The 27,859-nt window shown below is 44.5% G+C and overlaps 1 protein-coding gene and 1 non-coding gene across 2 annotated transcripts in view; one reads left to right on the top strand and one right to left on the bottom strand.

Annotated features, from left to right (window-relative positions):
• TFRC (transferrin receptor) overlaps positions 1–27,444 on the bottom strand; it is a 34,523-nt gene extending 7,079 nt beyond the window's left edge. The window contains exons 1-16 of the mRNA XM_033213206.1: positions 27,323–27,444; positions 22,293–22,355; positions 20,072–20,273; positions 18,857–19,052; positions 16,658–16,807; positions 16,036–16,138; positions 14,080–14,193; positions 12,179–12,277; positions 11,339–11,478; positions 8,905–9,062; positions 7,669–7,788; positions 6,232–6,317; positions 5,960–6,023; positions 3,875–3,942; positions 2,154–2,212; positions 1,866–1,947 (exon numbers count right to left, since the gene is read on the bottom strand). Coding sequence (XP_033069097.1) covers positions 1,866–1,947; positions 2,154–2,212; positions 3,875–3,942; positions 5,960–6,023; positions 6,232–6,317; positions 7,669–7,788; positions 8,905–9,062; positions 11,339–11,478; positions 12,179–12,277; positions 14,080–14,193; positions 16,036–16,138; positions 16,658–16,807; positions 18,857–19,052; positions 20,072–20,273; positions 22,293–22,328 — 1,677 coding nt within the window. The 5' untranslated portion in view covers positions 22,329–22,355; positions 27,323–27,444. The remainder of the gene's footprint in view (positions 1–1,865; positions 1,948–2,153; positions 2,213–3,874; positions 3,943–5,959; positions 6,024–6,231; positions 6,318–7,668; positions 7,789–8,904; positions 9,063–11,338; positions 11,479–12,178; positions 12,278–14,079; positions 14,194–16,035; positions 16,139–16,657; positions 16,808–18,856; positions 19,053–20,071; positions 20,274–22,292; positions 22,356–27,322) is intronic.
• On the top strand, positions 17,479–17,539 carry LOC117084668. Its single transcript, XR_004437578.1, has one exon. It is a non-coding gene; the product is annotated as a U7 small nuclear RNA (small nuclear RNA).
• Positions 27,445–27,859: the final 415 nt, after the last annotated feature.

Here is a 27,859-nt window from a genome sequence, read left to right as displayed (position 1 = left end):
CACTCATTATTAAAACTCATACTTAAAGAAGTTTTAGCAATAAACTCAAACGCTAATTAAGCTAATTGAGATTAACAAGTCTATATTAAAACTGATAATGACAGAACATGCAATAATTACATGTGTATAACTTTTTTTTTTGAGACAGGGTCTCGCTCTGTCGCCCAAGCTGGATGCAGTGGCTCCATCTCAGCTCACTGCAACCTCCATCTCCCAGGTTCAAGTGATTCTCCTGCCTCAGCCTCCTGAGTAGTGGGCTTACAGGCGCCCGCCACCACATCCGACTCATTTTTTGTATTTTTAGCAGAGACAGGGTTTCAACATTTTGGTCAGGCTAGTCTCAAACTCCTGACCTCGTGATCTGCCTGCCTTGGCCTCCCAAAGTGCTGGGATTAAGGGAGGAGACCACCCCTCATATTGTCTTATGCCCAATTTCTGCCTCCAAAGAAAGAAGTAGAAACTAAAAGGCAGAGGCAGACAGCCCAGCGCCGGACCCTGGGCCTAGTTAAAGATGGACCCCTGACCTAACGGGTTATGTTGTCTGTAGATTCCAGACATTGTATGGAACAGCATTGTGAAAACCCGTCCTGTTCTGTTCAAATCACCAGTACATGCAGCCCCCAGGCACGTACCCACTGCTTGATCAATCACGACCCTCTCACGCCGACCCCCTTAGAGTTGTGAGCCCTTAAAAGGGACAGGAATGGCTCACTCAGGGAGCTCGGTTTTTGGAGACGTGAGTCTTGCCAAAGCTTCCGGCCCAATAAAGCCCTTCCTTCTTTAACTCGGTGTCTGAGGGGTTTTGTCTGCAGCTCGTCCTGCTACAGGATTACAGACGTGAGCTCCCACGTCTGGCACTTGTGTATAACTTCTTAAAACATTTTGGCCGGGCGCGGTGGCTCAAGCCTGTAATCCTAGCACTTTGGGAGGCCGAGACGGGCGGATCACGAGGTCAGGAGATCGAGACCATCCTGGCTAACACAGTGAAACCCCGTCTCTAGTAAAAAATACAAAAAAAAACTAGCCGGGCGAGGTAGCAGGCGCCTGTAGTCCCAGCTACTCGGGAGGCTGAGACAGGAGAATGGCGTGAACCCGGGAGGCGGAGCTTGCAGTGAGCTGAGATCCTGCCACTGCATTCCAGCCCGGGCGACAGAGCGAGACTCCGTCTCAGAAAGAAAAAAAAAAAAAAAAAAAAAACATTTTAAGCACTCCAGTAAACTTGGTCTCAAAGTTGATACAAGAAGAGCCATGACCAGGTGCAGTAAGTAGCTCTTGCCTGTAATCCGAATGGTTTGGAGGCTGAAGGGGGAAGACTGCTGGAGGCTGCAGTGAGCCATGATTTGGCCACTGTACCCCAGCCTTGGTGACAGAGCAAGACATCACTGTCAAAAAACAAACAAAAAAAAAACCCCCAACAACTAAGATACGTGCAAAAGCAAAATGGAGTCACTAGTGTTAACAAAAATGCAACCCTGAAGAGAAGGATCTCACCCTTCTATGTTTGATAACAAGGACTAAGGGTTTTGTTTTCCTTTTTACAAAAACTATAACCTTACAGAGGCCACTGCCACCTTGCACCAAAAAAATTCTCTTGTGAGAAAATCTGCCGAGCAACTGCCTGTAAACCTTGACTGATCTTGGTAGTCAAGAATAATTACCTCAAAATAACTATGTCATCCTTGTCATTTGTCCTTTAAAACCTTGTTTTCCTTTACCTCTCTGAATAAAGCACATAGTTGACGATAGCACAGGCATTCCCACTGCAATGTCCCATTCCCAAATAAAGATCATTTCCTTTCAGAGCGCCTCTCGCCATCTGTCATTTAAATGAACTGATGTAATGCTTTTGAGCTCCTCAGACTTACCTCACAAAAACAGAAAGAAACTGCTGGGATTCCAGAATACGCAAGGAAAGGGAAAGCAGCATTGTCTAAAGTGAGTTTCTCACTGCAAGAAGAAAGAATGTGTCTTTAGAAAGTTTTTTAAAGAAGACTGTTCTATCATGCTAGTCCTCACATCCAAAAGAAATTCTTTAGTTGAGTATCTTTAGGTGCAAGTAAGCCCAATGCAAGGACAGATTTGGATTCTACCTGACACAGGAAGCAGAATCTTTGCTTTTCTATTAGTTTGTTCATTCACTTTTCTCAACTTACACTTTGCTGGCCCAGTTGCTGTCCTGATAGAGAGATCGCCCAGTAACCGGATGTTTCACCTGTAAGATAAGAAATTATCATTAAAACTAACCTTTTGGAACTTATTTATTCAGGCTAGTCACTAACATGTTACTCTATAAAAACTTATAAATAGAAAACTTGTATTCTATCTTCTTGAAAGGAAATTATTTATGACAGTTAAAACAGTCTCAATTAAGTTAAGTTACTACTAACTAGGCTCATGTTTTCAGTTCCTTTAGTTACGGTTAGAAAAAAATGTTTTCTTCTTAATTAACATTTTAAAAGTGGGCCTAGGCCAGGTGGGGTAGTTCACACCTGCAATCCCAACACTTTGGGAGGCCAAGGTGGGAGATCACTCAAGCCCAGAAGTTTGAGACCAGCCTGGGCAACAGAGCAAGACCCTGTCTCTTAAAAAAAAAAAAAAAAGCCGGGCACAGTGGCTCACACCTGTAATCCCAGCACTTTGGGAGGCCGAGTGGGAGGATCACATGGTCAAGAGATCGAGACCATCCTGGCCAACATGGTGAAACCCCGTCTCTACTAAAAATACAAACATTGGCCAGGTGTGGTGGTGCATGCCTGTAATCCCAGCTACTCTGGAGGCTGTGGCAGGAGAATCACTTGAACCCAGGAGGTGGAGGCTGCAGTGAGCCAGGATTGCTTTACTATACCCCAGCCTGGGCAACAGAGGGAGACTCCGTCTCAAAAAAAACACCCAAAAAACCACAGTGGCATACCCACAATTGTAAAAGCCCTCTTTAGGCTCCATAATCCTATCTTGTTTCTGGTTTCTTCCTTCTAGTGCATCTTTTTTAATTTTATTTTATTTATTTATTTATTTATTTTTTGAGACGGAGTCTCGCTCTGTCGCCCAGGCTGGAGTGCAGTGGCCGGATCTCAGCTCACTGCAAGCTCCGCCTCCCGGATTCACGCTATTCTCCTGCCTCAGCCTCCGGAGTAGCTGGGACTACAGGTGCCGCCACCTCGCCCAGCTAGTTTTTTGTATTTTTTTAGTAGAGACGGGGTTTCACCGTGTTAGCCAGGATGGTCTCGATCTCCTGACCTCGTGATCCGCCCGTCTCGGCCTCCCAAAGTGCTGGGATTACAGGCTTGAGCCACCGCACCCGGCCTCTAGTGCATCTTATGCCACCAACCTAACTGGTAAATTCATTATTGCCTTGCTTGAGATCCTATAATCCCTAGTATCCCTTCGGATAAAAGCCAATATCTGCTATCTGACTTGTATCTAACTTCACTCACTCCAATATAGTCTCTAATCCCATTAAGCAAATGTTTTCTTTCATATGCTGCTCCCTCACTCAAAACTATGGCAATTCTTTATTCAATGAATATTTCGTACAGCTGTCTCAAAGTATAGTTCAAGTTGATTTCAGCCTTCCTTAGCATTGTAACTCTACAGACAATTCCCTGTGGGCACCTGCACTACAGCTCAGGCCTCATGGCATTTTGTTATATATTCCTAAAGAGACGACATATTTTTTGAGATTGCAGCCCTTCATATACCTCCTCATCTCATACGGTTCAACAGGCAAGTATCTCTTTAATAATGCTGCTATAGAATTTATTCTCAATTCCTAGTTTTTGTTACTGACTACGGTTTTACATATCAGTGTTTTTTATCTCAGGTCGATTCAACAAAAAATTAAGTCATACATTTTTGTAATGAGGTATATACTCACATCTTGCATTGTTTTCTCAATAAGCGTATACAACAACGGGCTGGCAGAAACCTTGAAGTTGCTGGTACCTGAAAAGAAATTATTTTATCATTGCCCCTTCTCCACTCCAGTAATTTTCACACTGCTACTTCTACAAGTACTTGACAAATAAGACAGTAATCTAGATCAGTGGCCCTACGCAACAGCTATCCTATTCATCAAGTAGACAAAAGCAATTCTGGTATCAAGTTCTTTAGCAACTATGATAACTTGACTCAAGTGAGGCTCTTACTAATCCTTGAGTTTGCATACTTTAATCCTAGTGATCTTTTTAAAAATATCAGCAGTTTTAGGTTCAGCAGCAAAATTAAGAAAAAGGTACCTGGAGGTCCCATAAATCCACTGCCTCCATACATGTGCAGCCTCCCCCATTAGCAATTTCACATTTGACTTGCTGGTTCACCCAGGTGAGAGCTACAACATGCTTGCTACACTCAGCACATTCTGCTGCAAACATACAACAGGGAAATAACTAACCTAGAGAGGCTTAATTGTAACTCTTTCCTTTTTTCCCCCATGTAGACATTTCACTATTCTCAGTTCATCAGCTACATCTGCACTTTCTTTTTTACCCCATTCCTGTTGAACGTAATCTGCACTTTAAATAACACTCAACTGTCAATTTTCTGCTGCCAGTGAACATTCAAACTCTTCTAGAAGTTTGATTATCCAATATTTCTATCAGTGACGCCACAACAGAATAGGATGTGAATTACTCTCTCAGTACCATTCTATATGGCATAGTTTAGTTTCTTCTCACCTCAAAATAGTCCAGACTTATGGTCCTAAAACTTTAGTGCATCAGAATTACCTGGAATGCTTGTTAAAGTTTTTTGTTTATTTGTTTGGGTTTCTTTGCTTCAGGATACTTTGTCCTTAAGAAAATAACAGGTTTTTATTCCCCAAGCGTTGCCCAAAAAAAAAAAGCCCAGTTTTTTTGTTTGTTTTTTTGAGATGGAGTCTCGCTCTGTCACCCAGACTGGAGAGCAAAGGCACCATCTTGGCTCACTGCAACCTCTGCCTCCTGGGTTTAAGTGATTCTCCTGCCTCAGCCACCTGAGTAGCTGGGATTACAGGTGCCCACCACCACGCCCAGCTAATTTTTGTATTTTTATAGTAGAGATGGGGTTTCACCATGTTGGCCAGGCTGGTCTCGAACTCCTGACCTCAGGTGATCCGCCTGCCTTGGCCTCCCCAAGTGCTGGGATTACAGGCGTGCGCCACCATGCCTAGCCAAAAAAGCCCAGTTTTTAGACCAACACTCCCATTTCTGACTCAAAGGTCTGGGGTGGACCTGAAAGTTTGCATTGTAACAGTTCCTGATGCTGCTGATCTGGGGGCCACATTGAGAACCACCCACTGCTCTAGACAAGGCAATATGTGTTCACTGTGTAACTTGACTGACTATTTAAAGGAAGGTTAAGATACAGGCTGAGGGCAATGGCTCATGCATATAACCGCAGCATTTTGGGCAGCTGAAGTAGAATGCCTGAACTCAGGAGTTTGAGACCAGCCTGTGCAACATGGCAAAAACCTACCTCTATAAAAAAAAATTAGCCAGGTGGCTGCAGTGGGAGGATCACCTGAGCCCAGGAGGTCAAGGCTGCAGTGAGCCAAGATTGTGCCACTGCACTCTAGCCTGGGCAATAGAGTGAGACCCTGTCTCAAAAAAAAGCTTCCTTCCACTTCAAAGTAGTTTACCCGGCCAGGCATGGTGGCTCACGTCTGTAATCCCAGGCCGAGGCAGGCGAATTGCCTGAGGTCAGGAGTTCGAGACCATCCTGGCCAACATAGTGAAACATTGTCAATTTTTTGTACTAAAAATACAAAAAATTAGCTGGGCGTGGTAGTCAGCACCTGTAATCCCAGTTACTCAGGAGGCTGAGGCAGGAGAATCACTTGAACCTGGGAGGCGGAGCTTGCAGTGAGCCAAGATTGTGCCATTGCACTCCAGCCTGGGCGACAAGAACGAAACTCCATCTCAAAAAAAAAAAAAAAAAAGTAGTTTACCTGAATTCATAAACAGCCAAAGAAAGGGATACTTACCAAGCACCGCTTTATCCAGATTAATATAAGTGAAAGCCTTTAAATGCAAGGATGAAAGGTATCCCTAGAAGAGAAAACACTAATAAGTATAAATCTATTTATTTATCACATACAGTAGCAATAGGGATTCATTTTCAATTCTGGACTCTATTGAGACTAAGCGCAAAGGCAAAAATGGTAAAATCAAACCTATAAGAACTTCATTTCTGGAGGAGAGCCTGAGCCCACAAGCTCCGGTGCCCAATATGGGAATAGATGATGATAAAGAATACCTCTAGCCATTCAGTGGCACCAACTGATCCAAAGTCTCCAGCACTCCAACTGGCAAAGATAATGCTTCTGCTGGGCTGAAACCCATCTGAAAGAGAAGAAAGTTAGCTTGATCTTAGGAACGGTTATACACGGGCAGGGATGGAAGGTATCCCACTTCAGATGAATCAGAAGGTCTAACTCCAAGATAGCAGATTCCAAAATCTTTTTTTTTCTGAGCCAAAAAAGAAAAAAAAAAAAAAATACTAACAAAATCTTTGAGACTCCAGGTGAAAGAATAAAAGAACAGGAATAATTTTTTTTTTAAGTAACCTACAAAGAGCAATACAGGAGATCTGCAAATAACATTGCGAGTACATAGCGGGGCCAGTAGTCAGTCGCCCTTTTACAATTTCATTCTTTCAGTTCCTTAACTTCTGGACCCAGAGATCACTGAAAACAGTGTAAGTATGATGATGCACATCTTGAGAACAATTTGCATAGAAGTAAATCAAAACAACATTGGATTTTTTAAAAATAACTCTAAAATAAAATAAAAATTCACAAATTTAAGTTATAAGAAGAGTTTGCAGAGAAACTACATTTGTGACAGCGCCTTTTGGGGATACATGTATCACTGTCCTCCATCCCACCCACTTCCCTCAGTATTTTTTTTCCTCCATTAATGTACTCTATATTAAAGATAAGCATTGCAATTTGCCCTGTGACCCAAAGATTCAAGAATATGATGATTTTGAATGTGTGGGTGGGTAGGAGTGTGAAAGAGTGGCAAGTAGGACAGAAAGGCTCAAAAATAAACAAAAGAGGCGGGGCACAGTGGCTCACTCGTAGCAGTTTGGGAGGCTGAGGCGGGTGAATCACTTGAGGTCAGGAGACCAGACTGGCCAACATGGTGAAGCCCCATCTCTACTAAAAATACAAAAACTAGCCAGGCATGGTGGTGGGCGCCTGTAATCCCAGCTACTCAGGAGGCTGAGGCAGGAGGAGGAGGTTGCAGTGAGCTGAGATCGTGCCACTGCACTCCAGCCTGGGCAACAGAGTTAAACTCTGTCTCAAAAAATAAATGAATAAACATAACAAAATTCCAATAGCTGTTAGGTCTCAGTACATGAGTACAGAGGTATGCTACTGCTTTCCAATAGATTACTTAGGGACTATGGTCCGACTTATCATGCTGGATACATCAAACTAAGCACTGGGGCTTAATAATCCACTGTCTCAAAGAAACTGGTGATTTTCAGCACAGCTAAGACATTTTATGGAAAGCTGTTTCAAAGAAAAAGGCAGCTACAACAAAAGACAATCTGCCTTGTATTTAAGAACTAGAGTCTAGCAGGAGGGAACCACAGGAATGCAGGCAAAGTAAGCAAAGCACAGTACAACATCTAGAACTGTATGTAGTGCACCAATATTCAAAAGAACCAAAATTTGTACTCTACCTTTTAAGACCATATCTGAGAACATCTGGGCAAGTTTCAATAGGAGAGCTGTCCCTACACTGGATTTTGCAGCTCCGGGGCCCCACGCATCTCTCTGGGCCCCAACTATAACATAGTGATCTTTAAAAACAAAAGAGGAAGAATTTACATAATAAGCTTCTAAACTTTTCTACAATTAGCACATCAGTAGAAAGGTAAAAGTGCAGTATATGTATTAAGAATAAAAGCACCTTACTTCAAATCTGACTAAAAACTCTAGGAATTAAAAATTCACATGAGAATATTAATTTTACTTTACTAGTAGAGCTACTTTTTTCCTACACTACTATTTAAATTTACTGACTTCTTAAGTGAAAGAATAAAAGAACAGGAATAATTTTTTTTAAGTAACCTACAAAGAGCAATATGGGAGATCCGCAAATAAGATTTTGAGTACATAGCGGGGCCAGTCGTCATTTTCTTATTTCTTAGTAGGTGTTGGCTATTTGAGTGCATTTAAACTCAACTCTAGGGACTGGCAAACTACAGCCTGCATACCCATTCATTACGCACAGTCTATGCCTATTTGCTTGCTTCTACAGAGTTGAACAGCTAAAACAGAGACTGTAGAGCCTGCAAAAGGCTTATTATCTGCCCCCTTAAGAAATTTGCTTATCACTCGTCTAGTCAATAACTTAGAATAGATTTTCTAGTCACAATGGTCAATTTTTAACAAGAATTTCCTAGGGCCTTATTACCTCCCAGTAAAACTGACACATAGGCCAGGCGCAGTGGCTCACACCTGTAATCCCAGCACTTTGGGAGGCCGAGGCAGGCAGATCACCTGAGGTCAGGAGCTGACCTCCTAGAGGCTGACCAACATGGAGAAACCCTGTCTACTAAAAATACAAAATTAGCCAGGCGTGGTGGTGCACGCCTGTAATCCCAGCTACTGGGGAGGCTGAGGCAGGAGAATCGCTTGAAGCTGTGAGGCAGAGGTTGCAGTGAGCCGAGATCACGCCACTGCACTCCAGCCTGGGCAACAAGAGTGAAACTCCTCAAAAAAACAAAAACAAAAACAAAAAAATCTGACACATAAACAATTCACTTTAGGACAGACAAGATTAAGCACTTCATAAAACCAAGTCAAGCCAACATCGTACACCCCCTCCTTCTCTAGCCACATCCTTAAGAACAGCAAAGAAAACAACAACAACAACAACAAAAAAAACCAAGGGGGGTGGGGGCGGTCTTTACCTGGTTCTACAAAGCCTTTAATAACTCCAAAGATGTTGAGAATTTTTGTCTCTTTCAGCACATTGCTCACCGTGAGCTTCACGCTCTTGTTTTCCGAGGTTACCCTCTTACATGTAGAGTCTGTTTTCCAGTCAGAGGGACAGTCTCCCTCCATATTTCTAGAACCAGAAAGCAGGCATAAGTTCTGAGTTATTGCTCCTTGCCCAAAGTTTACTTCTGTCTGTCTAGTGAGGTTCTAGACTAAGAGGACATATAAACAAAACTTACTCTAGGGCAGGCGCAGTGCCTCACCCCTTTAATCCCAGCACTCTGCGAGGCCAAGGCAGGTGGATCACAAGGTCAGGAGTGCGAGACCAGCCTGACCAACATGGTGAAACCCCGTTACTACTAAAAATACAAAAATTAACTGGGCGTGGTGACGGGTGCCTGTAATCCCAGCTACTCAGGAGGCTGAGGCAGGAGAATCGCTTGAACCTGGGAGGCAGAGGCTGCAGTGAGCCGAGATCACGCCACTGCACTCTACCCTGGGCAACAGAGCAAAATTTCTGTCTCAAAAACAAAACAAAAACAAAAACAAACTTACTCTCTAGTGGTGAACCATTTGTGTCTTACTTTGATCTGTAGGCAGCCAACTGAAAACCACGAATTCCTAGTTTAAGCAATATTTTACAAAACTTCTAACTGTCCTCCTCTGACACATGCCTTTCTGCCAGACACAGTTATGTAGTTTGTATTTGGAATACATACCAAGATGGACTCAAAATGAAGTTCTTTTAATATATAAAAGGATATTAATACATTTTTATGTTTCCCAACTGTCACCACTAATAAGGATAGTATACATTCTTATCTGTTATAAAAAATATTCCTTAGCTGGGTGCAGTGGCTCACGCCTGTAATCCCAGCACTTTGGGAGGCTAAGGCAGAATTCCTTGAACCCAGGAGGTGGAGGTTGCAGTGAGCCAGGATCACACTACTGCACTCCAGCCTGGGCAACAGAGTAAGACTATCACAAAAAAAAAAAAAAAAAAAAAATCCTATGCTTCCCCCGTCTAATTCCTCTGTGTTACCCCAAATAATAGCTGTTCCTAAGGGGGCTTAATTACACAAATATAGGTTGAAACATTATTACTCCCCTACTACATAAGGGAAAGATGCGTCACTGGCTTCACAGGTTTGTTATGACTTGTAGGTGGTAAGTAGAATGAGTCAACAAAAATCACCTATGCTAAATGCCTCTTAGCATTATCAATGGTCATAGTATGTTACACACTCCTTCCTATGCTAAAGGCCTCTTAGCATGATCAATAGTCATGGTATGTTACACACTCCCTCCCCTATGCTAAAGGCCTCTTAGCATGATCAATAGTCATGGTATTTCACGTACTCCTTACATACAGACGTTCTTCATTTGAGACTATCAGGTAGAATATATTTTCACTATCCAATTATGTTCAAGAAACAGGATCAGAGAGCCTATGTCATACAGGAGATAAATGCTTTCATAAAGGTCTAAAATTCGATCTCTATCCTATAACAACAGGAAGAGAAATATGTCCACATCCAAATCAAAACTAATGCTACGTCCTGTAATAGAACTGGGCTGTTTTTAAAGAGGAGCACTAACACTACAGGGAGGATATCCAAGAGCGCGCCACGACCACAAATGGTTTCTCTGGAAACCAGCATGAGAAGGGAGGCTTCTCAATCTACAGACAAGGAAACTGGAATCATCCCGTGTTGCTTAGAAGAAAAATCCAGGCCGGGCGCGGTGGCTCAAGCCTGTAATCCCAGCACTTTGGGAGGCCGAGACGGGCGGATCACGAGGTCAGGAGATCGAGACCATCCTGGCTAACACAGTGAAACCCCGTCTCTACTAAAAATACAAAAACTAGCCGGGCGAGGTGGCGGGCGCCTGTAGTCCCAGCTACTCGGGAGGCTGAGGCAGGAGAATGGCGTGAACCCGGGAGGCGGAGCTTGCAGTGAGCTGAGATCCGGCCACTGCACTCCAGCCCGGGCGACAGAGCTAGACTCCGCCTCAAAAAAAAATAAAAAATAAAAATAAAAAAAAAATAAAAAAAAGAAGAAAAATCCAGACAAATGGATGTTTCAGGGAATAGGATTTTACCCAATATGAATTCTAACAGATTCTCTCCACTAACTGAACGGGTTGCCACAGGCATCGTGCCTCAGCACAGAAGTGCTTGAGCAGAAGTTACGCCAGGAATCTTGCACAAGAAGTCCAAAGTCCATTATTAAGATCTCTTTATAGAGAAAAATTCACTTTTATCTGTACCAAGGTAACAGCTAACCATCCTCCAAATTCCCAAATGTGGAAAATTATAATCATGTTTAACATTTTAATCAACAAATTACCGTTCTTCCCTAACCATAAAACCTCACCCTGCAAGACAGCTGTCAAATAAAAACTTACCCAAACAGCTTTTCGGCAGCAGCTCTGGAGATCGTTTGGACAGGTATATTAGGCAATCCTGACGAATGAGATGGTGGAAACTGAGTGTGATTGAAGGAAGGGAATCCAGGTGTGTAAGGGTCACCTGTTCCCAGATGAGCCTAGGAAAACAAAAGGGCAATTCGCTCCATCACATACTTCCTCAAAAGTTCTCTGTAAGATTCGGATTTGGTGTAAGATTCAGATTTGGTGTAAGGCTGCAGCCCAACCTTAGTTTACCAACTTAAAGCCTCAAAAATCTGAGTGGCTCTACAATGTGACTCCTGTTTTCATGGCATGTGGAAATTCTCAGTTCAAGGCACTATTGATAAAGTACTTTTACCAACAAATAATAAAGCCTCAAAGTCAATGTAATCTATCTTCTTGCTTACTGCTAACGCCCTCCCAGAAAAAGAGCATTTAAGGAAGACACAGTGCTATTTCTGCTAATATAGGAATCCAAGAACAATTCAAAGAACTCAAAACGGGCCGGGGGCGGTGGCTCACGCCTGTAATCCCAGCACTTGGGAGGCCGAGACGGGCGGATCACAAGGTCAGGAGATCGAGACCATCCTGGCAAACACGGTGAAACCCCGTCTCTACTAAAAAAATACAAAAAACTAGCCGGGTGAGGTGGCGGGCGCCTGTAGTCCCAGATACTCGGGAGGCTGAGGCAGGAGAATGGCGTAAACCCGGGAGGCGGAGCTTGCAGTGAGCTGAGATCCGGCCACTGCACTGCAGCCTGGGCGACAGAGCGAGACTCCGTCTCAAAAAAAAAAAAAAAAGAACTCAAAACGGCGATTTACTCAAGAAATAACTCACATGTCCGAAGAATGAAAGGTCTGCCTTAACGATGGGAAATTTAGTCTGGTCCATATATATCAAGACACCAATTGCATTTAAGCTTTCAGCATTTGCAACCTAAAAGAAAACATATAAAGCTCAGAAAATGAAAATCTGACCATACGAAATGAGAATACTTCTTGGACATTATGCTAAAGGCCAAATGGTTACAGAGGACTAAACTTATAATACTTCCAAATATTTCAAATTGTTTATCTGGTAATATGTTAATTGTTTCCTGAAAAATTAACTCACTTGTTTGCAAAGTAAGAATAACGGGCCGGGCGTGGTTGCTCACGCCTGTAATTCCAACACCTTGCAAGGCTGAGGCGGGCGGATCATGAGGTCAGGAGTTTGAAACCAGCCTGGCCAACATGGTGAAATCCCATCTCGACTAAAAATACACAAATTTGCTGGGCTTAGTGGCAGGCACCTGTAATCCCAGCCATTCGGGAGGCTGAGGCACAAGAATCGCTTGAAACTGTAAGGCAGAGGTTGCAGTAAGCCACTGCACTCCAGCCTGAACAAAAGAGCAAAACTCCGTCTCAAAAAAAAAAAAAAAGAATAACGAAGGCCAGGAGTGGTGGCTCACGCCTGTAATCCCAGCAATTTGGGAGGCCGAGACAGGCGGATCACCTGAGGTCAGGAGTTCAAGACCAGCCAGGCCAACTTGGTGAAATCCCCCTCTACTAAAAATGCAAACATTAGCCGGGCATGGTGGCAGACGCCTGTAATCCCAGCTACTCAGAAGGCTGAGGCAGGAGCATCGCTTGAACCCAGAAGGCAGAGGTTGCAGTGAGCTGAGATCACACCACTGCATTCCAGCCAGGGTGACTGAGACTCCATCTCAAAAAAAAAAAAAAAAAAGAAAAATAACAAAAACCCATCTAAGACAACCACTTTTTTCAGTCCCACTGTCACCCAGGCTGGAGTGGCACAAGGCACAGCTCACAGCCCCCAGGGCTCAAGCAGTCCTCTCACCTTAGCCTCTCAAAGTGTTGGGATTACAGGTGTGAGCCCTGCCACTTCTTTAAAAATGCAGAAATCACCACTGTCCTTTGATATGTTCCAATCTAGTTCCTTGTGTATGTTTAGCTATTTATTTTCCTTTTTATAAAACATGCTTTTAACTGTATTCTGTATATGCATAAAACTGAGTTATACAGACAAATGGCTTTCACTTAAGCATTTCTGATTAGAGAAGTGGAACTTATTTGATTTGTTTAGCACTTTTAATAAATTGTATTATCTGGTATGAGAGTTTAAGATTGCTGGTTTTCAGAATATAAGAATATTAACAAGAAATATAGCCGGGCGCGGTGGCTCAAGCCTGTAATCCCAGCACTTTGGGAGGCCGAGACGGGCGGATCACGAGGTCAGGAGATGGAGACCATCCTGGCTAACACGGTGAAACCCCGTCTCTACTAAAAAATACAAAAAACTAGCCGGGCGAGGTGGCGGGCGCCTGTAGTCCCAGCTACTCCAGAGGCTGAGGCAGGAGAATGGCGTGAACCCGGGAGGCGGAGCATGCAGTGAGCTGAGATCCGGCCACAGTACTCCAGCCCGGGCGACAGAGCGAAACTCCGCCTCAAAAAAAAAAAAATAAAATAAAAAATAAAAAAAATAAAAATAAAAAATACAAAAACTAGCCGGGCGAGGTGGCGGGCGCCTGTAGTCCCAGCTACTCGGGAGGCTGAGGCAGGAGAATGGCGTAAACCCGGGAGGCGGAGCTGGCAGTGAGCTGAGATCTGGCCACTACACTCCAGCCTGGGCGACAGAGCGAGACTCCGTCTCAAAAAAAAAACTAAATAAATAAATAATTTACCTGAAGAGTAAGATACCAAAGTACTGTATTGAATATTATAATAACCCACACTCACCTTTTCTGCAAAGGTGATTTTTCCTGCTCTGACAATCACTATAGATCCATTCACAGGAGAGTCTAAATCCTCAAAGTCTTTTTTAGTACCAAAATTAGCATGGACCAGTTTACCCTAGAACAAAGACATTAGATTTAATGAGCATTATGGTATTGGAACAGCTCTAAAATCTTGAGACAGAAGAGTTTTATAGATCAAACCTAAGACAGGCAACCCAAGTAAGAGATAAAAGGAGTCCAAGGCCTAAAACAGACATGAGTTGTAAAAAACTTTATAATTTTTAGGTCAGAGGTATTAGAATAAAATCAAGAGTTTTAGCCTCCTATGTCTTTCATGCTTTTATCCCACACTGCCTTTCATGTAAAGGGTATTTAGCTTAAAGAGGCCTATGTAGACTGGTCATGGGACTGGAGGCCTGGAACAATCTTCGCCTTGAGGACATCATAGAAAGAGGTTTTAACTGAAAGACCTGACGATACATCTGTCCCAAAATTAAAACACCATCTATTACAACAAAGTGACTTGCATACACCAACTCTGGATGTGTCATTATGTTCCTAAGCTAAGAAGAGTCCAGATGAACAGCTATAAACAGACACTAACACCAAGCACCTGAACACAGAAAGCTGGAAGCTGAAGAAAAATCTTCAATGTTCTTTAACAGAACAATCTACCATCTCTAAACTCCTGGCTTACAGGCAGCCAGGCAAAGGGATAAAGCACAAGTATCCAGAAAGGCAAGGAATCACCATTGAACTGCACCTGTCTCGAAAGGTGTCCACTGGAGACGCCCGACTCACCAATGTGATTTTTTGTGAGCCGAATTTCGCTTTTGTTGCTCCTGCTGGAGTGCAATGGCGCAATCTCCACTCACTGCAACCTCCGCCTCCTGGGTTCAAGGGATTCTCCTGCCCGTCTCCCAAGTAGCTGGGATTACAGGCACCCACCACCACGCCTGGCTAATTTTTGTATTTTTAGTAGACTTCAACATGTTGGCCAGGCTAGTCTCTGACCTCAGGTGATCTGTTTACCTTGGACTCCCAAAGTGCTGGCATTATGGGCGTGAGCCACCACGCCCAACCACAAATGTGATTTTTAAGCTGAAAATTATTCCATCTATCTGTTCTCTATTTCTGTGTTAATTTGACTGTATCTGCCTAAGTTTAAAAAGATCGAGGGCTGGGTGCAGCAGCTTACTCCTGTAATCCCAGCACTTTGGGAGGCCGAGGTGCGTGAATGGCTTGAGCCTAGGAGTTTGAATTCAAGACCAGACTGGTCAACATGGCAAAACCTTGTCTCTACCACAAAAAATAATAATAATAATAATAATAATAATAAAATAAAAAATAAAAATTAGCAGGACGTCCCAGCTACTCGGGAGGCTCACTTGAGCCTGGGTGGTGGTGGAGGTTGCAGTCAGCCAAGCTCACGCCACTGCATTCCAGCTAAGGCAAAAGAGTGACACCCTGTCTCAAAACAAAAATAAAAAAAGATCAAGCATTAATGAATGGAGCTAAGACTAGGCCCCAGCCAAGATGGCTATTTAGATCTGTCCCCACAGGGAGGGTATGCATTTGTTTAGCAATACTACTATGTATGTCAGCCATCCTCCAAAGCTCTGCGACGTGGCAGTAAATCATTCTCCAAAGCTCTGCGACGTGGCAGTAAACAGAACTAACCCATGGTCTTCATCTGGCTCACATTCCAACGGAAACAAAGGCAGAGATAATGTCAGGTGCTATCAGTACCATAAAGAAAAAATAAAGCAGGATGTGGGGAAAGTGATTAGAGAGAGAAGACATTGCATGTTGACTGTGTCATTAGAGGGTTGAAAACCAAAATATCTCATGATAATTTACATTTTACAAGTAAATATATAATTCCTAAGAACAGAAAAGATGAGTTTTGAATGATTCAAGAGGGAAGAGCATCTCAGGCACTGTTTGCCTTACTTACAGTAACTGTTGCAGCCTTACTATACGCCACATAACCCCCAGGATTCTCCACCAGGTAAACAAGTCCACCATTCTTATCAACTATGATCACCGAGTTTTGAGCACTGTTAAAAAGATGAAGTTAAAATAAGCCTAAAGTCATCCTTCCTAAAAACACAATAGCTTACATTTAGTATGTCTTGCATTATTTGGCTTCAGGAAATTTACCTCTAAATCTTAAGGCTAATTTTTATTTTAAAAGCCTTTGGGCCACATGTGGTGGCTCACGCCTGTAATTCCAGCATTTTTGGGAGGCCGAGGTGGGCAGATCACCTGAGGTCAAAAGTTCGAGACCAGCCTGGCCAATATGGTGAAACCCACCTCTACTAAAAATACAAAAATTAGCTGGGCATGGAGGCGTATACCTGTAATCCTAGCTGCTTTGGAGGCTGAGGCAGGAGAATCACTTGAACCCAGAAGGCAGAGGCTGCAGTGAGTAGAGATTGTGCCACTGCACTCCAGCCTGGGCGACGCAGCAAGACTCCGTTTCAAAAAAAGCAACAATAACAAAAAGTCTTTGCTATATTTAGTACACCTGGAAATAGCTACTTGTATAAAAACAAGTTAACCATCTTTCAACATACCTGTCTTTGACCTGAATCTTAACAAAATGTTGATCACGCCAGACTTTGCTGAGTTTAAATTCACGAAATTGATTTTCAATATACAATGCAAGATTTTCATCTTTTTGAGATCCAGCCTCACGAGGGACATATGAATTTTCATTCAGCAGCCTGGAGGAGAAAATGTCTTTTAAATGAACTTAAGTTTAATTTAAAATAAACATTTAACTCAAGGATTAAACAAATTGTTTTGAAAGCAAAATATTATCCCTCATAGTTTAGATAAACGAACCGTGACCCAAAACTTTTAGATTGACCAGAATAACACAAACTAAGAAAAAAAAACTGTGCCCCAAATTTTATAACTTCACAGCTTCTTTACCCACTATAAAGGACCCCTTCAAGAGCCTCATCATAACACAATGTATCTGCTGAGGGGAAATGAGTAGCTTCCAGGAGATCTACTATAAAGTCAATTATAAAATCTAAGATAGGACTACTGTGCTAAACAGGTGCATAGTTTCAATTTTCACCTACTTGTGAAGCATTTCTGAATACCCTGAAGCAAAGCTGCTCCTTGGCCTGATCTCCCATCGTTCTATTTACTCAGCTTATTAGTTCTCACGTTTGTGGGGTGGACTATACTCTCACTTCATCCATAATGTCTGGTGTACAGTAAATAAGCACAAAAGCATCAACTAGATGAAGTAGAAAATGCCATAACTTAAGACTAAAGAATTATAGTACCACGGTAACTATAGGAAGCTTGAAAAAAGGAAAAGAAAAATTTATTATTTGCACAGAGGCATGGATGTACAAAGATAGTAAAACTCTATACGGACAAGTGTTACAAGCTCTTAGAATCTGTCTAGCATGCTTTCTAGCTTTTGCCAGAAAGCCCATTAAAAATAAAATAAATAAATATAAAATAAAAATCTGGCCAGGTGCGGTGCAGGAGGGTCACCTGAGGTCAGAAGTTCAAGACCAGCCTGGCCAACATGGTGAAATCCCGTTTCTATCAAAAAAAAAAAAAAATCAGCAGAGTGTGGCGGCACAAGCCTGTGATCTCAGCTACTCAGGAGACTGAGGTAGGAGAATCACTTGAACCTGGGAGATAGAGGTTGCAGTGAGCTGAGATTGTCCCACTACACTCCAGTCTGGACAACACAGTAAGACTCCATCTCAAAATAACTAAATAAATAAAAATAAAAATCTAAGGACAGACCAGCCTGGAAGACATGGTGAGATTCTGTCTCTTAAAAAAAAAATGAGCTGGGTGTGGTGCTGCGTGCTTATAGTCCCAGCTACTCAGGAGGCTATGGTGTGGGGATCGTTTGAGCCTGGGAGGTTGAAGCTGCAGTGAGATGAGATCGTACTACTGTATTCCAGCCTCCACCAGAGGGAGACACTGTATCTGGATACTTATTGGCCTATGGGTTAATGGGTGAGTATCAGCAGAAACTAAGAAGCACTAGAGACTTAAATCAGGCAGTTAAATTACCCATGATCTAGAAGATGAAAAAGGCTACTTCTGGCATGTATTGCTTCCTATAAAAGAGAAAAGCTACTGATGTCCTTGTCAACAAAGCAGAGCTTAGTACAACATTATAAGAGGTTAAGAAGAGCCAGATGCGGTGCCTCACGCCTGTAATCCCACCACTTTGGAAGGCCAAGGCGGGCGGATCATGAGGTCAGGAGATCGAGACCACCCTGGCTAACACAGTGAAACCCCGTCTCTACTAAAAATACAAAAAATTAGCCGGGCGAGGTGGCGGGCGCCTGTAGTCCCAGCTACTCCGGAGGCTGAGGCAGGAGAATGGCGTGAACCCGGGAGGCGGAGCTTGCAGTGAGCTGAGATCCGGCCACTGCACTCCAGCCCGGACGACAGAGCAAGACTCCGTCTCAAAAAAAAAAAAAAAAAAAAAAAAAGAAGCAAAATCAGAGCCAAAGAATGACAGCAAGCAATGAGCTACAAAGATCGGGAAAACATCAAGGGCCTATGGGTTTTTTAAGAAAAAGGAGACTCCCTAGAAGTTCTACCTTTTTTCCTACCAGTATAGTTTCAGTTCTTTACAGGCCCCTCACCCTCTTTAGCTAAACATGGCAAGTCTTGTCTTCTCTGAAAAGCCATTCCCACAGTGTCACCATTATTGTTTCCCTGCGGCCTATCATAATTCCTGAATTACTTGTCTAGATACTTGCAAAGTAGCTCACGCTCACTTGATGGTGCTGGTGAAGTCTGTGGTGTCCAGTTTCTCTGACAACTTTCTCTTCAGGTCATCCCAGTATAAGCGAGGTGCTGCAGGGAAGCCCTCTTCCGGCTCCTCCCTCACTGGAGACTCGGTTCCTGCCAGTCGCTCACACTCAGTTTTTGGTTCTACCCCTTTACAATAGCCCAAGTAGCCAATCATAAACCCTAAAGAGACAAAGTTCCAGAGCTGAGCTCAGATTTTCACTTGTCATCTATCCCTGTTAACACTGTTCAGGTAAGCCTTGAAAATATTGGTTTTCAAATTCTAAGTAGTTTTAAAGTATATAATGCATCTCAGTTTTGTCTACTTTAAGCCATTGAATAAATTGTGTACGAGCTTTATTTCAAAGAGCTACCTATTCAAAACATAGGCACTTTCTCCAAAAGGCCTCCTTGACACATCAGACTGAGCTTCCACACCACCAGCATCCTGTGTATGTTTCAGTGTGACATTTGTTTCCTGGTGGAGTGGGAGCAAACAAAAAAATTCATAAATAAAAAGAAAACACTTGCTTGTCGTGTTGAAAGAATTCATGGGTCTCTTTTTCTAACCAGACTAAATTCAATGACAGGTATAGAATCTACTCATGATTGTCTTCCTAGCGGCACTTAAAAAGGCACAAAGTGGACGGGTGAAGTGGCTCGTGTCTGTAATCCTAGCACCTTCGGAGGCCAAGGTGGGCAGATCACAAGGTCAGGAGTTCGAGACCAGCCTGCCCAACATGGTGAAACCCCGTCTCTACTAAAAATACAAAAATTAGCCAGGTATTGTGGCGCACACCTGTAGTCCCAGCTCCTCAGGAGGCTGAGGCAGAAGAATCGCTTGAACCCAGGAGGCAGAGATTGCTGTGAGCCAAGATCACGCCACTGCACTCCAGCCTGGGCGACAAGAGTGAGACTCCGTCTCAAAAAAAAAAAAAAATTAGCCAGGTGTGGTGGTGAGCGCCTATAGTCCCAGCTACTCAGGAGGCTAAGGCAAAGAATCGCTTAAACCTGGTAGGCAGAGGTTGCAGTGAGCCAAGATGGTGCCACTGCACTCTAACCTAGGCAACAGAGTAAGACTCTGTCACAAAACAAAACAAAACAAAACAAAAAGGCACAAAATAACCATATGCTAAGCTGAAATAAGAGACTTCCCAGAGCTGGTCATGGAAAATACTGAAGTTTGGAATGGTCATTCTTACCAATCAAGAAAAAGATGATCACGGCAATAGTCCCATAGCAGATATTTCCATTACACCTTTTTGGTTTTGTGCCATTGGCCTTTGTGTTATTGTCAGCATTTTCTTCTTCATCTACACCAAGTTTCATCTCCACATGACTGTTATCGCCATCCACTTGCCGAGCCAGGCTGAACCGGGTATATGACAATGGTTCTCCACCAAACTGTTTTGGGGAAAAAGACATGATGAAGAACAGGCACAGGAATGTTTAGGAAACGCTTGCTTAGGTATACGCTTGTTATTGGGCCATTACTATGACTTGCTATGTATTCCTCAGTGTTTTCCTTTCAAACCAACATTCTTCCCTGGGCCCAGTCAAGGGCTAGTTCACACTGGTCTTCTCAGTCAGTCTTTCCTTTTCTGTAAATGGTTTTTTGCTTTTTTTTTTTGAGACAAGGTCTCCCTCTCTCTCTCAGGATGGAGTGCAGTGGTGTCATCATCGCTCACTGCAGCCTCAATATCCTGGGCTCTACTGATTCTGCCATCTCAGTCTCCTGAGCAGCTGGGACTAGGGGCACAAATCACTTTAGGATACTATGCAGTAACCCAGACCATGACGCTGGCAGGAGCCAGGGAACAAGAATAAAACAAGGTTATAAATAAGCAGAAATTCTGACTAAGCATAAGATAGAAGACAGAAAAAAGAGAATAGGCCAGACACAGTGGCTCATGCCTGTAATCCCAACACTCTGAGGGGCCAAGGCAGACGGATCATTTGAGGTCAGGAGTTTGAGACCAGCCTGACCAACATAGTGAAATCCTGTCTCTACTAAAATAAAAAAATTAAAAATTAAAAAAATAAAATAAAAAAAAACATCAGCTGGGCATGGTGGTGCACGCCTGTAATCTCAGCCACTCAGGAGGCTAAGGCAGGAGAATTACTTGAACTCAGGAGGTGGAGGTTGTGGTGAGCACTCCAACCCGGGCAACAGAGCCCACGCTGAGACTCCATCCCAAAAAATAAAATAAAAATAAATAAATAAATAAGAGAGAGAATTGAGGTCTAGATAGTGTGTCAAGAGTTAGGCTCCTTTTCGTCATGTCCTGGATGGCTGTCTTTTCTGTATGTTCTTTCAGCTTTCGCTCATACTGTCTACTCAATGTTTCTTAAAATTTCATTTTTTTTTTTTTTTTTTTTTTTTTTTTTTTTTTTTGAGACGGAGTCTTGCTCTGCCGCCCAGGCTGGAGTGCAGTGGCCGCTCTCAGCTCACTGCAAGCTCCGCCTCCCGGGTTCACGCCATTCTCCTGTCTCAGCCTCCCGAGTAGCTGGACTACAGGCGCCCGCCTCGTCGCCCGGCTAGTTTTTTGTATTTTTTAGTAGAGACGGGGTTTCGCCGTATTAGCCAGGATGGTCTCGATCTCCTGACCTCGTGATCCGCCCGTCTCGGCCTCCCAAAGTGCTGGGATTACAGGCTTGAGCCACCGCGCCCGGCCCATTTTTTTTTTTTTTATAGAGATGGGATTGCTATGTTGCCCAGGCAAGTCTCAAACTCCTCAAGTGATCCTCCTGCCTCACCTCCCAAATTGCTGGGATTACGGGAGTGAGCCACCACACTTGGCCTCATTGAGCCTTTGCTTTTTTTTTTTGAGATGGAGTCTCCCTCTATTACCCAGGCCGGAGTGCAGTGGCGTGATCTCGGCTCATTGCAACCTCCGCCTCCCAGCTTCAAGCAATTATCCTGCCTCAGCCTCCCGATTAGCTGGGACTACAGGCATGTGCCATGACACTCCGCTAATTTTTCTTTTTTTTTTTTTTTTTTGGATTTTTAGTAGAGATGGAGTTTCACCGTGTTGGTCAGGCTGGTCTTGAACTCCTGACCACAGGTGATCGACCTACTTCAGCCTCCCAAAGTGCTGTGATTACAGGCGTGAGCCGCAACGCCCAGCCAACTTTGCTTTTTACCTCTCTCACTAAGAAGACATTTTGATCAGTGCTTTCTTTAGTTCATCTTATCTACTCGGGCTGCCCCTCTACCACACCCAGAACCACGCTGAGAATTCTTCCAAGACCTTCTATAATTAACCCTACTGAAGGCTGAACTCTGTGGGATCAGTTATGCCTCAAGACCAATTCAAATGTAAATGAATACCTGATAACAGATTTGGGTTATTTCATGCTTCAAGTCATGCTTGCATATTTCACATTCTTGTAGACACAGAAATACAACTGAAAATATCTTACCAAGTTAGAGAATGCTGATCTAGCTTGATCCATCATCCTGAACTGCCAGCCACACAGAAGAACCTGGGTATCAGAATAGAGAATTACTAAGAAAGATACTACCGGATCACATTAGTGAACTTTCTATTACCAGGCTAAATGTTATATCAAATTTTTAAAATACATTATCACTTTTCTAGAAAAGGCATTTAGCCACAATTTACATGACAAGTAAATTAAGTGTGATCCTTTTTAGTATTTGTTATATACGTATTTTTTTTTTTTTTTTTTTGGTAGAGACAAGGTCACTCTATGTTGCCCAGGCTGGTCTTGAACTCCTGATCTCAAACAATCCTCCCACCTTGGCATCCCAAAGTGCTGCGATTACAGGCATGAACCACTATGCCCTGAGTAGACAAAAAAGTGACACATACTGCCGGGTGTGGTGGCTCACACCTGTAATGCCAGCACTTTGAGAGGCTGAGGCCGGTGGATCACCTGAGGTCAGGAGTTCGAGACCAGCCTGACACCAACATGGTGAAACCCCGTCTCTACTAAAAATACAAAAATCAGCTGGGCATGGTGGTGTGCACCTGTAATCCCAGCTACTCGGGAGGCTGAGGCAGGAGAATCACTTGAACCTGGGGAGCGGAGGTTACGGTGAGCCAAGATCACACCATTGCACTCCAGCCTGGGCAGTAAGAGCAAAATTCCATCTCAAAAAAAAAAAAGTGACACGCACAAAAAGACAACAGACTATCACTTGAAAAAATTAAGACTAAAGCAGACAAGACCAGTTATGCTACGAATACCACAAACCATCTTCAATGGAAAGGGGAAGAAATCCTGATTCTGACTGAATGAATAGTTCTACAAGTGATTCGATCTTTGACACAAAAAGAAACACAAAACACAGATTATGCTATTTTACAGATGAGGAGGCCACTTATCAGAGAAACTAGGTGGCCTGTTCAAGGCTGAAAACTGATAGATTATCACTTAGATTAAGTGAAGTTAAATGGGTTACTGGGTTATAGAAACTGTATTCTCATCTCTGGAAATTTAAGACATTAACCTTAACTTCTGTCAAAGCAAAATGCATCTCTGTAATCAAAGTCCTATGTTAAGTTAAAGGCCTTAACTGAAATCTGAATTTTCGGTTTGAGGGCATCTAGATACGTGAAAGTGATATGATCCTGAGATTTACAAAATGGACATTTATTGGACGCTATTTTAAAGCTTTTCCTATATATGAGAACACTGAGAGCATATTAAACATGCACACGGCACAAAGCCAGCTGTGAGGTATATGCAAATTGTAAAGCAAAGGGTATGATAACCGGCATTAAGAAAAAGCTTTCTGGCCAGGCGTGGTGGCTAACACCTGTAATCCCAACACTTTGGGAGGCCGAGGCAGGTGGATCATGAAATCAGGAGTTTGAGACCAGCCTGGCCAAGGTGGTAAAACCCTCATCTCTACTAAAAGCACAAAAATTAGATGGGCGTGCTGGTGAGCACCTGTAATCCCAGCTACTGGGGAGGCTGAGGCAGGAGAATCGCTTGAAACCGGGAGGCAGAGGTTGTGGTAAGCCAAGATGGCAGCAGTGAGACTCCATCTCAAAAAAGAAAAAAGTTATAAAACCCATTACAAACAAATTCTTTTTAAATCCAAGCTTTAAAGACCAGCGTCCATATGCAATGGGTCATATTCTTAGAAGCATAATCTTTTTTTTTTGAGACAGAGTTTCAGTCTTGTTGCCTAGGCAGGAGTGCAACAGCACGATCTCGGCTCACTGCAACCTCAGACTCCTGGGTTCAAGTAATTTTCCCGCCTCTGACTGAGTAGCTGGGATTACAGGCGCCCGCCACCATGCCCAGCTAATTTTTGTATTTTTAATAGAGACGGGATTTCACCCGTCTGTTGGCCAGGCTGGTCTGGACCTAAGGTGATCCACCCACCTGGCTTCTCAAAGAACTAAGATTAGTTACTCGATAAGAACATCCCAAGGAAATTGAAGGCGTGAGCCACTGCCCGGACAGAAGCACAATCTTTTGCCCCTTCTGTTACAAAATGCTTATCACTGCCACCACCAGAGCAGTAAGGACCCAGTCACTAGAGCAGACCTGGAAGGCCCCACCCTGAACCAATTTTAATCATCCTTTTCCAGGAAAAAACATCTTGCAGGGTTTAACACTCATCTGAACCATCATTCCTCAAGTTTTCTAGTTTTAGATTAATTTTAAGAACACAAAGCGATGGCCGGGCACGGTGGCTCACACCTGTAATCCCAGCAACACTTTGGGAGGCCAAGGCGAGCAGATCACCTGAGGTCGGGAGTTTGAGACTAGCCTGACCAACATGGAGAAACTCCATCTCTACTAAAAAAATACAGAATTAGCTGGGCGTGGTGGCGAATGCCTGTAATCCCAGCTACTGGGGAGGCTGAGGTGGGAGAATCGCTTGAACCCAGGGGAGGTGGAGGTTGCAGAGAGCAACCATTGCAGAGAGATCACGCCATCGCATTCTAGCCTGGGCAACAAGCGTGAAACTCCGTCAAAAATAAATAAATAATCTAAGCTGCTTGTGTATGTTTGGTGTTCTCAATGGTGACTGAAAACAACAATTCAATTTTTCACATTAATAATGAAGTTCAGGTAGGCAAAACGTAGCCCCACGTTTTGAACCACGAAATGGAATACATTCACTGCCTAACCACTTCACTACCCTCTATTTTCTCCAAAATCTGACGGAATCCAGCCCATCTTTTTACCCACTAACATTCTTCTCTGTTCCTTGAGGTCCTCCTCATTTCCTCCAGGCTCAGCTCAACGGCCATCTCTATGAAGCTTTCTCTGACTGACTTCCCTATCCTGTAATAACTGGTATTGAACGACCTGATAATGAGTAAAAATATTGTATTTAACAGTACTGGGGCATGCTTGATGCATGAGATTCCAAATGATATATAATGAATTCCAAATGAAAAATATAATGAAAACATTGGACCAGTAATCTTTTCCCGTCCCCATCACTCTTCTGGTTTAGTAGGGAGTTTTTTTTGTTGTTTTTGAGATGGCATCTCGCTCTGTGGCCCAGGCTGGAGTGCAGTGTAGGGATCTCAGCTCACTACAACCTCTGCCTTCCAGGTTAAAGTGATTCTCGAGCCTCAGCCTCCTGAGTGGCTGGGATTACAGGTGTGCACCACTACACCCAGCTAATTTTTGTATTTTTAGTAGAGATGGGATTTCCCCATGTTGGCCAGGCTGGTCTCGAACTCCTCACCTCAAGCGATCTGCCTGCCTTGGCCTCCCAAAGTGCTGGGATTACAGGTGTGAGCCACCATGCCCGGCTAATTTTTGTATTTTTAGTAGAGGCAGGGTTTCACCATGTTAGTCAGACTGGTCTCGAACTCCTGACCATAGGTGATCCGCCTGCCTCAGCCTCCCCAAGTGCTGGGATTACAGGCGTGAGCCACGGCACCCAACCAAGGATCAGTTTTAACATAAATTGGATTGTGATCCAATTCACGTTTGGCTGGGAACCTTGCTCCATGACATGTAAATACATTATCAGAGGCAAGTAACTGCCTCGCCTTAGGGCAGAGTTAGCCAAACTGCTGTGTATCTAACAACCTTCAACACAGGCTAGGTTTACAGCCACCATTACTTGATAAGAACATCCAAAGGAAATTGAAGGATGCCATGCTCTATATAACCTTGCAATATCGATGACAAAAATTATCTTAACTCTGGATTTTCTTGAGAAGCATATTGTAACCCAAAATTGAGGGCGGGGGGTGGGGGGACCGACCAGCAGGGTCCACAAGTACTCTAGAGAACTTAACCGTAATTTTCACAGTAAGCGTAGCATACAAGTATGGGGTGGCCAAATACAATTTCCTACTTTAATTCTCTTATCAACGGGGAAGAAAATGGAAAAAGCTGCAGAGTCCAGTCCCCCGGATAAGTGATGTACCCAAGGTCTCTACAAGCAGTGAGCAGAGGGAAAGTGTTAACCGAAAAAAGCCCAGTCAGAATGTATTTTCTTACCCACCCTCCCAACCTTAAAGAACTGTCCAGCAGAATGTGACACAACGGCCTCTCGGGCGCCCATCATACAGCACAGCCCTCCAACCACACCGCTCATCTCCAAGTATCTTTCACAAATAAGTCACTCCTATGGCTCCCGTCTTGTCGTGAGAACTGCTAGCAATATGCTTAAGGTCAACACCTGCGGCGTTCAGTCGGATTCTGCCTTGAGAAAATAGAAGTCACACACATGGCGACCAGGCAGAGCATGGCAAGATCAGGTTGTACCAGAGCCGAAGGGTCAGTTTACAGAAGCCCGTATCTAATTAATGCCTGTAACACGTTAGGTAACCGAATCGGGGACAGCTCTGTCCCTTTCCGCAGTGAGAGCGGGGCCTGCCTGGAGCCCGGGGAAGCGAAGGTTTACAAGCCAAGGTCACCCACGGATCCCAGCCATTCCCTGGGGCGACTTCCTGGAGCAGCCCAGCCACGTGTTCCCCCGACGCCGCACGCAGCGCAGCTGCACCGTGACTGCGCCCGCGCTCCCGGACCCGCAGCCCGGAGCCCGCGCACGAGGGCCTGCAGCCTGCAAGGGCGAGGACCCGAAGTCTGCGAGGCTGAGAGCGACAGTGGGGTACACCTGCTCTCGTCCTCGGAGCAATAAGAGAAGCCATTCGTCGCTCTGTGACCGAGGCGGCGGGCAAGAAGGCAGCGAGAAGGGAAGGGACGAGAGGCGAAGGGACGAGGCGAAGGGACGAGAGGAGAAGGGACGCCTCTCCGCACAGCCGCCCGACCCCGTGCACCTGCAGCCGCTCGAGGTGCCGCCACAACAGCCCCTTCCCCACAGGCTCGCGGCCCCGCTCCATCCCGGCCGCCCCGCCTGGGGCCGCGGCCGCCTTCCCGCTCCCCGCGCGGCCCCCAATGGCTGCTGGACAGCACCGGAGCGGCCGCTCCAGCAAGGCCCGCAGGATGAAGGGAGGACACGAGGGTCGGCGTAGTTCTAGAAGCCCGCAGTCACTCACACTAGCGCGTCCTCTGTCCCGCGCCGCCCTAGCAGCCACCCGATATCACGACGCTCTGAGGGGATGGCGGCCCCGAACCGGCGGTTTATAGCCTGGCCCCGCCCCCGGCCCCCCGGGGTCGTGCGTCACTTCCTGAGGCACGTACGCTCGGCGAGGTGCTCTGACAGATCGCCTGGGGGCGGGGATGCGCGCGCACCGGGCGGGGCCCTCCGCGGAGGGCGCTGCGGGCGAGGCGAAGGCGAAGGGAAAAGGCGCCAGCCTGCAGGTGCCCCGAGGAGCCGCGCGATAGGCGCACTGGCCTCTGCCTCGGCGCCTTCCTCCACCCTGGCAGCCTCCGCCTGACCTTGACCGACCTCCAGTCCCTGCAGTGCAAGGTCAAATCTTTTGGCGTGGACGCTCAAATGTTGGATACTTGCACTGCAGCAGTTCCTTAAAATGTATGTGCAGGATGAAATGTTAGGTAACCATTAAAGCCGCTCTTGTGAAGATGTATTTTGCAGCCTCAGAAATACAAAAAGGAAAAGAAAAGCAAAATGC

The sequence above is a fragment of the Trachypithecus francoisi genome, unplaced genomic scaffold (assembly GCF_009764315.1).
Source record: "Trachypithecus francoisi isolate TF-2019V2 unplaced genomic scaffold, Tfra_2.0 Lachesis_group0, whole genome shotgun sequence".
In the NCBI taxonomy this organism is placed as follows: Eukaryota; Metazoa; Chordata; class Mammalia; order Primates; family Cercopithecidae; genus Trachypithecus; species Trachypithecus francoisi.
Note: the sequence above shows the minus strand (reverse complement) of the source record. Positions and strands in the feature narration are given on the sequence as shown.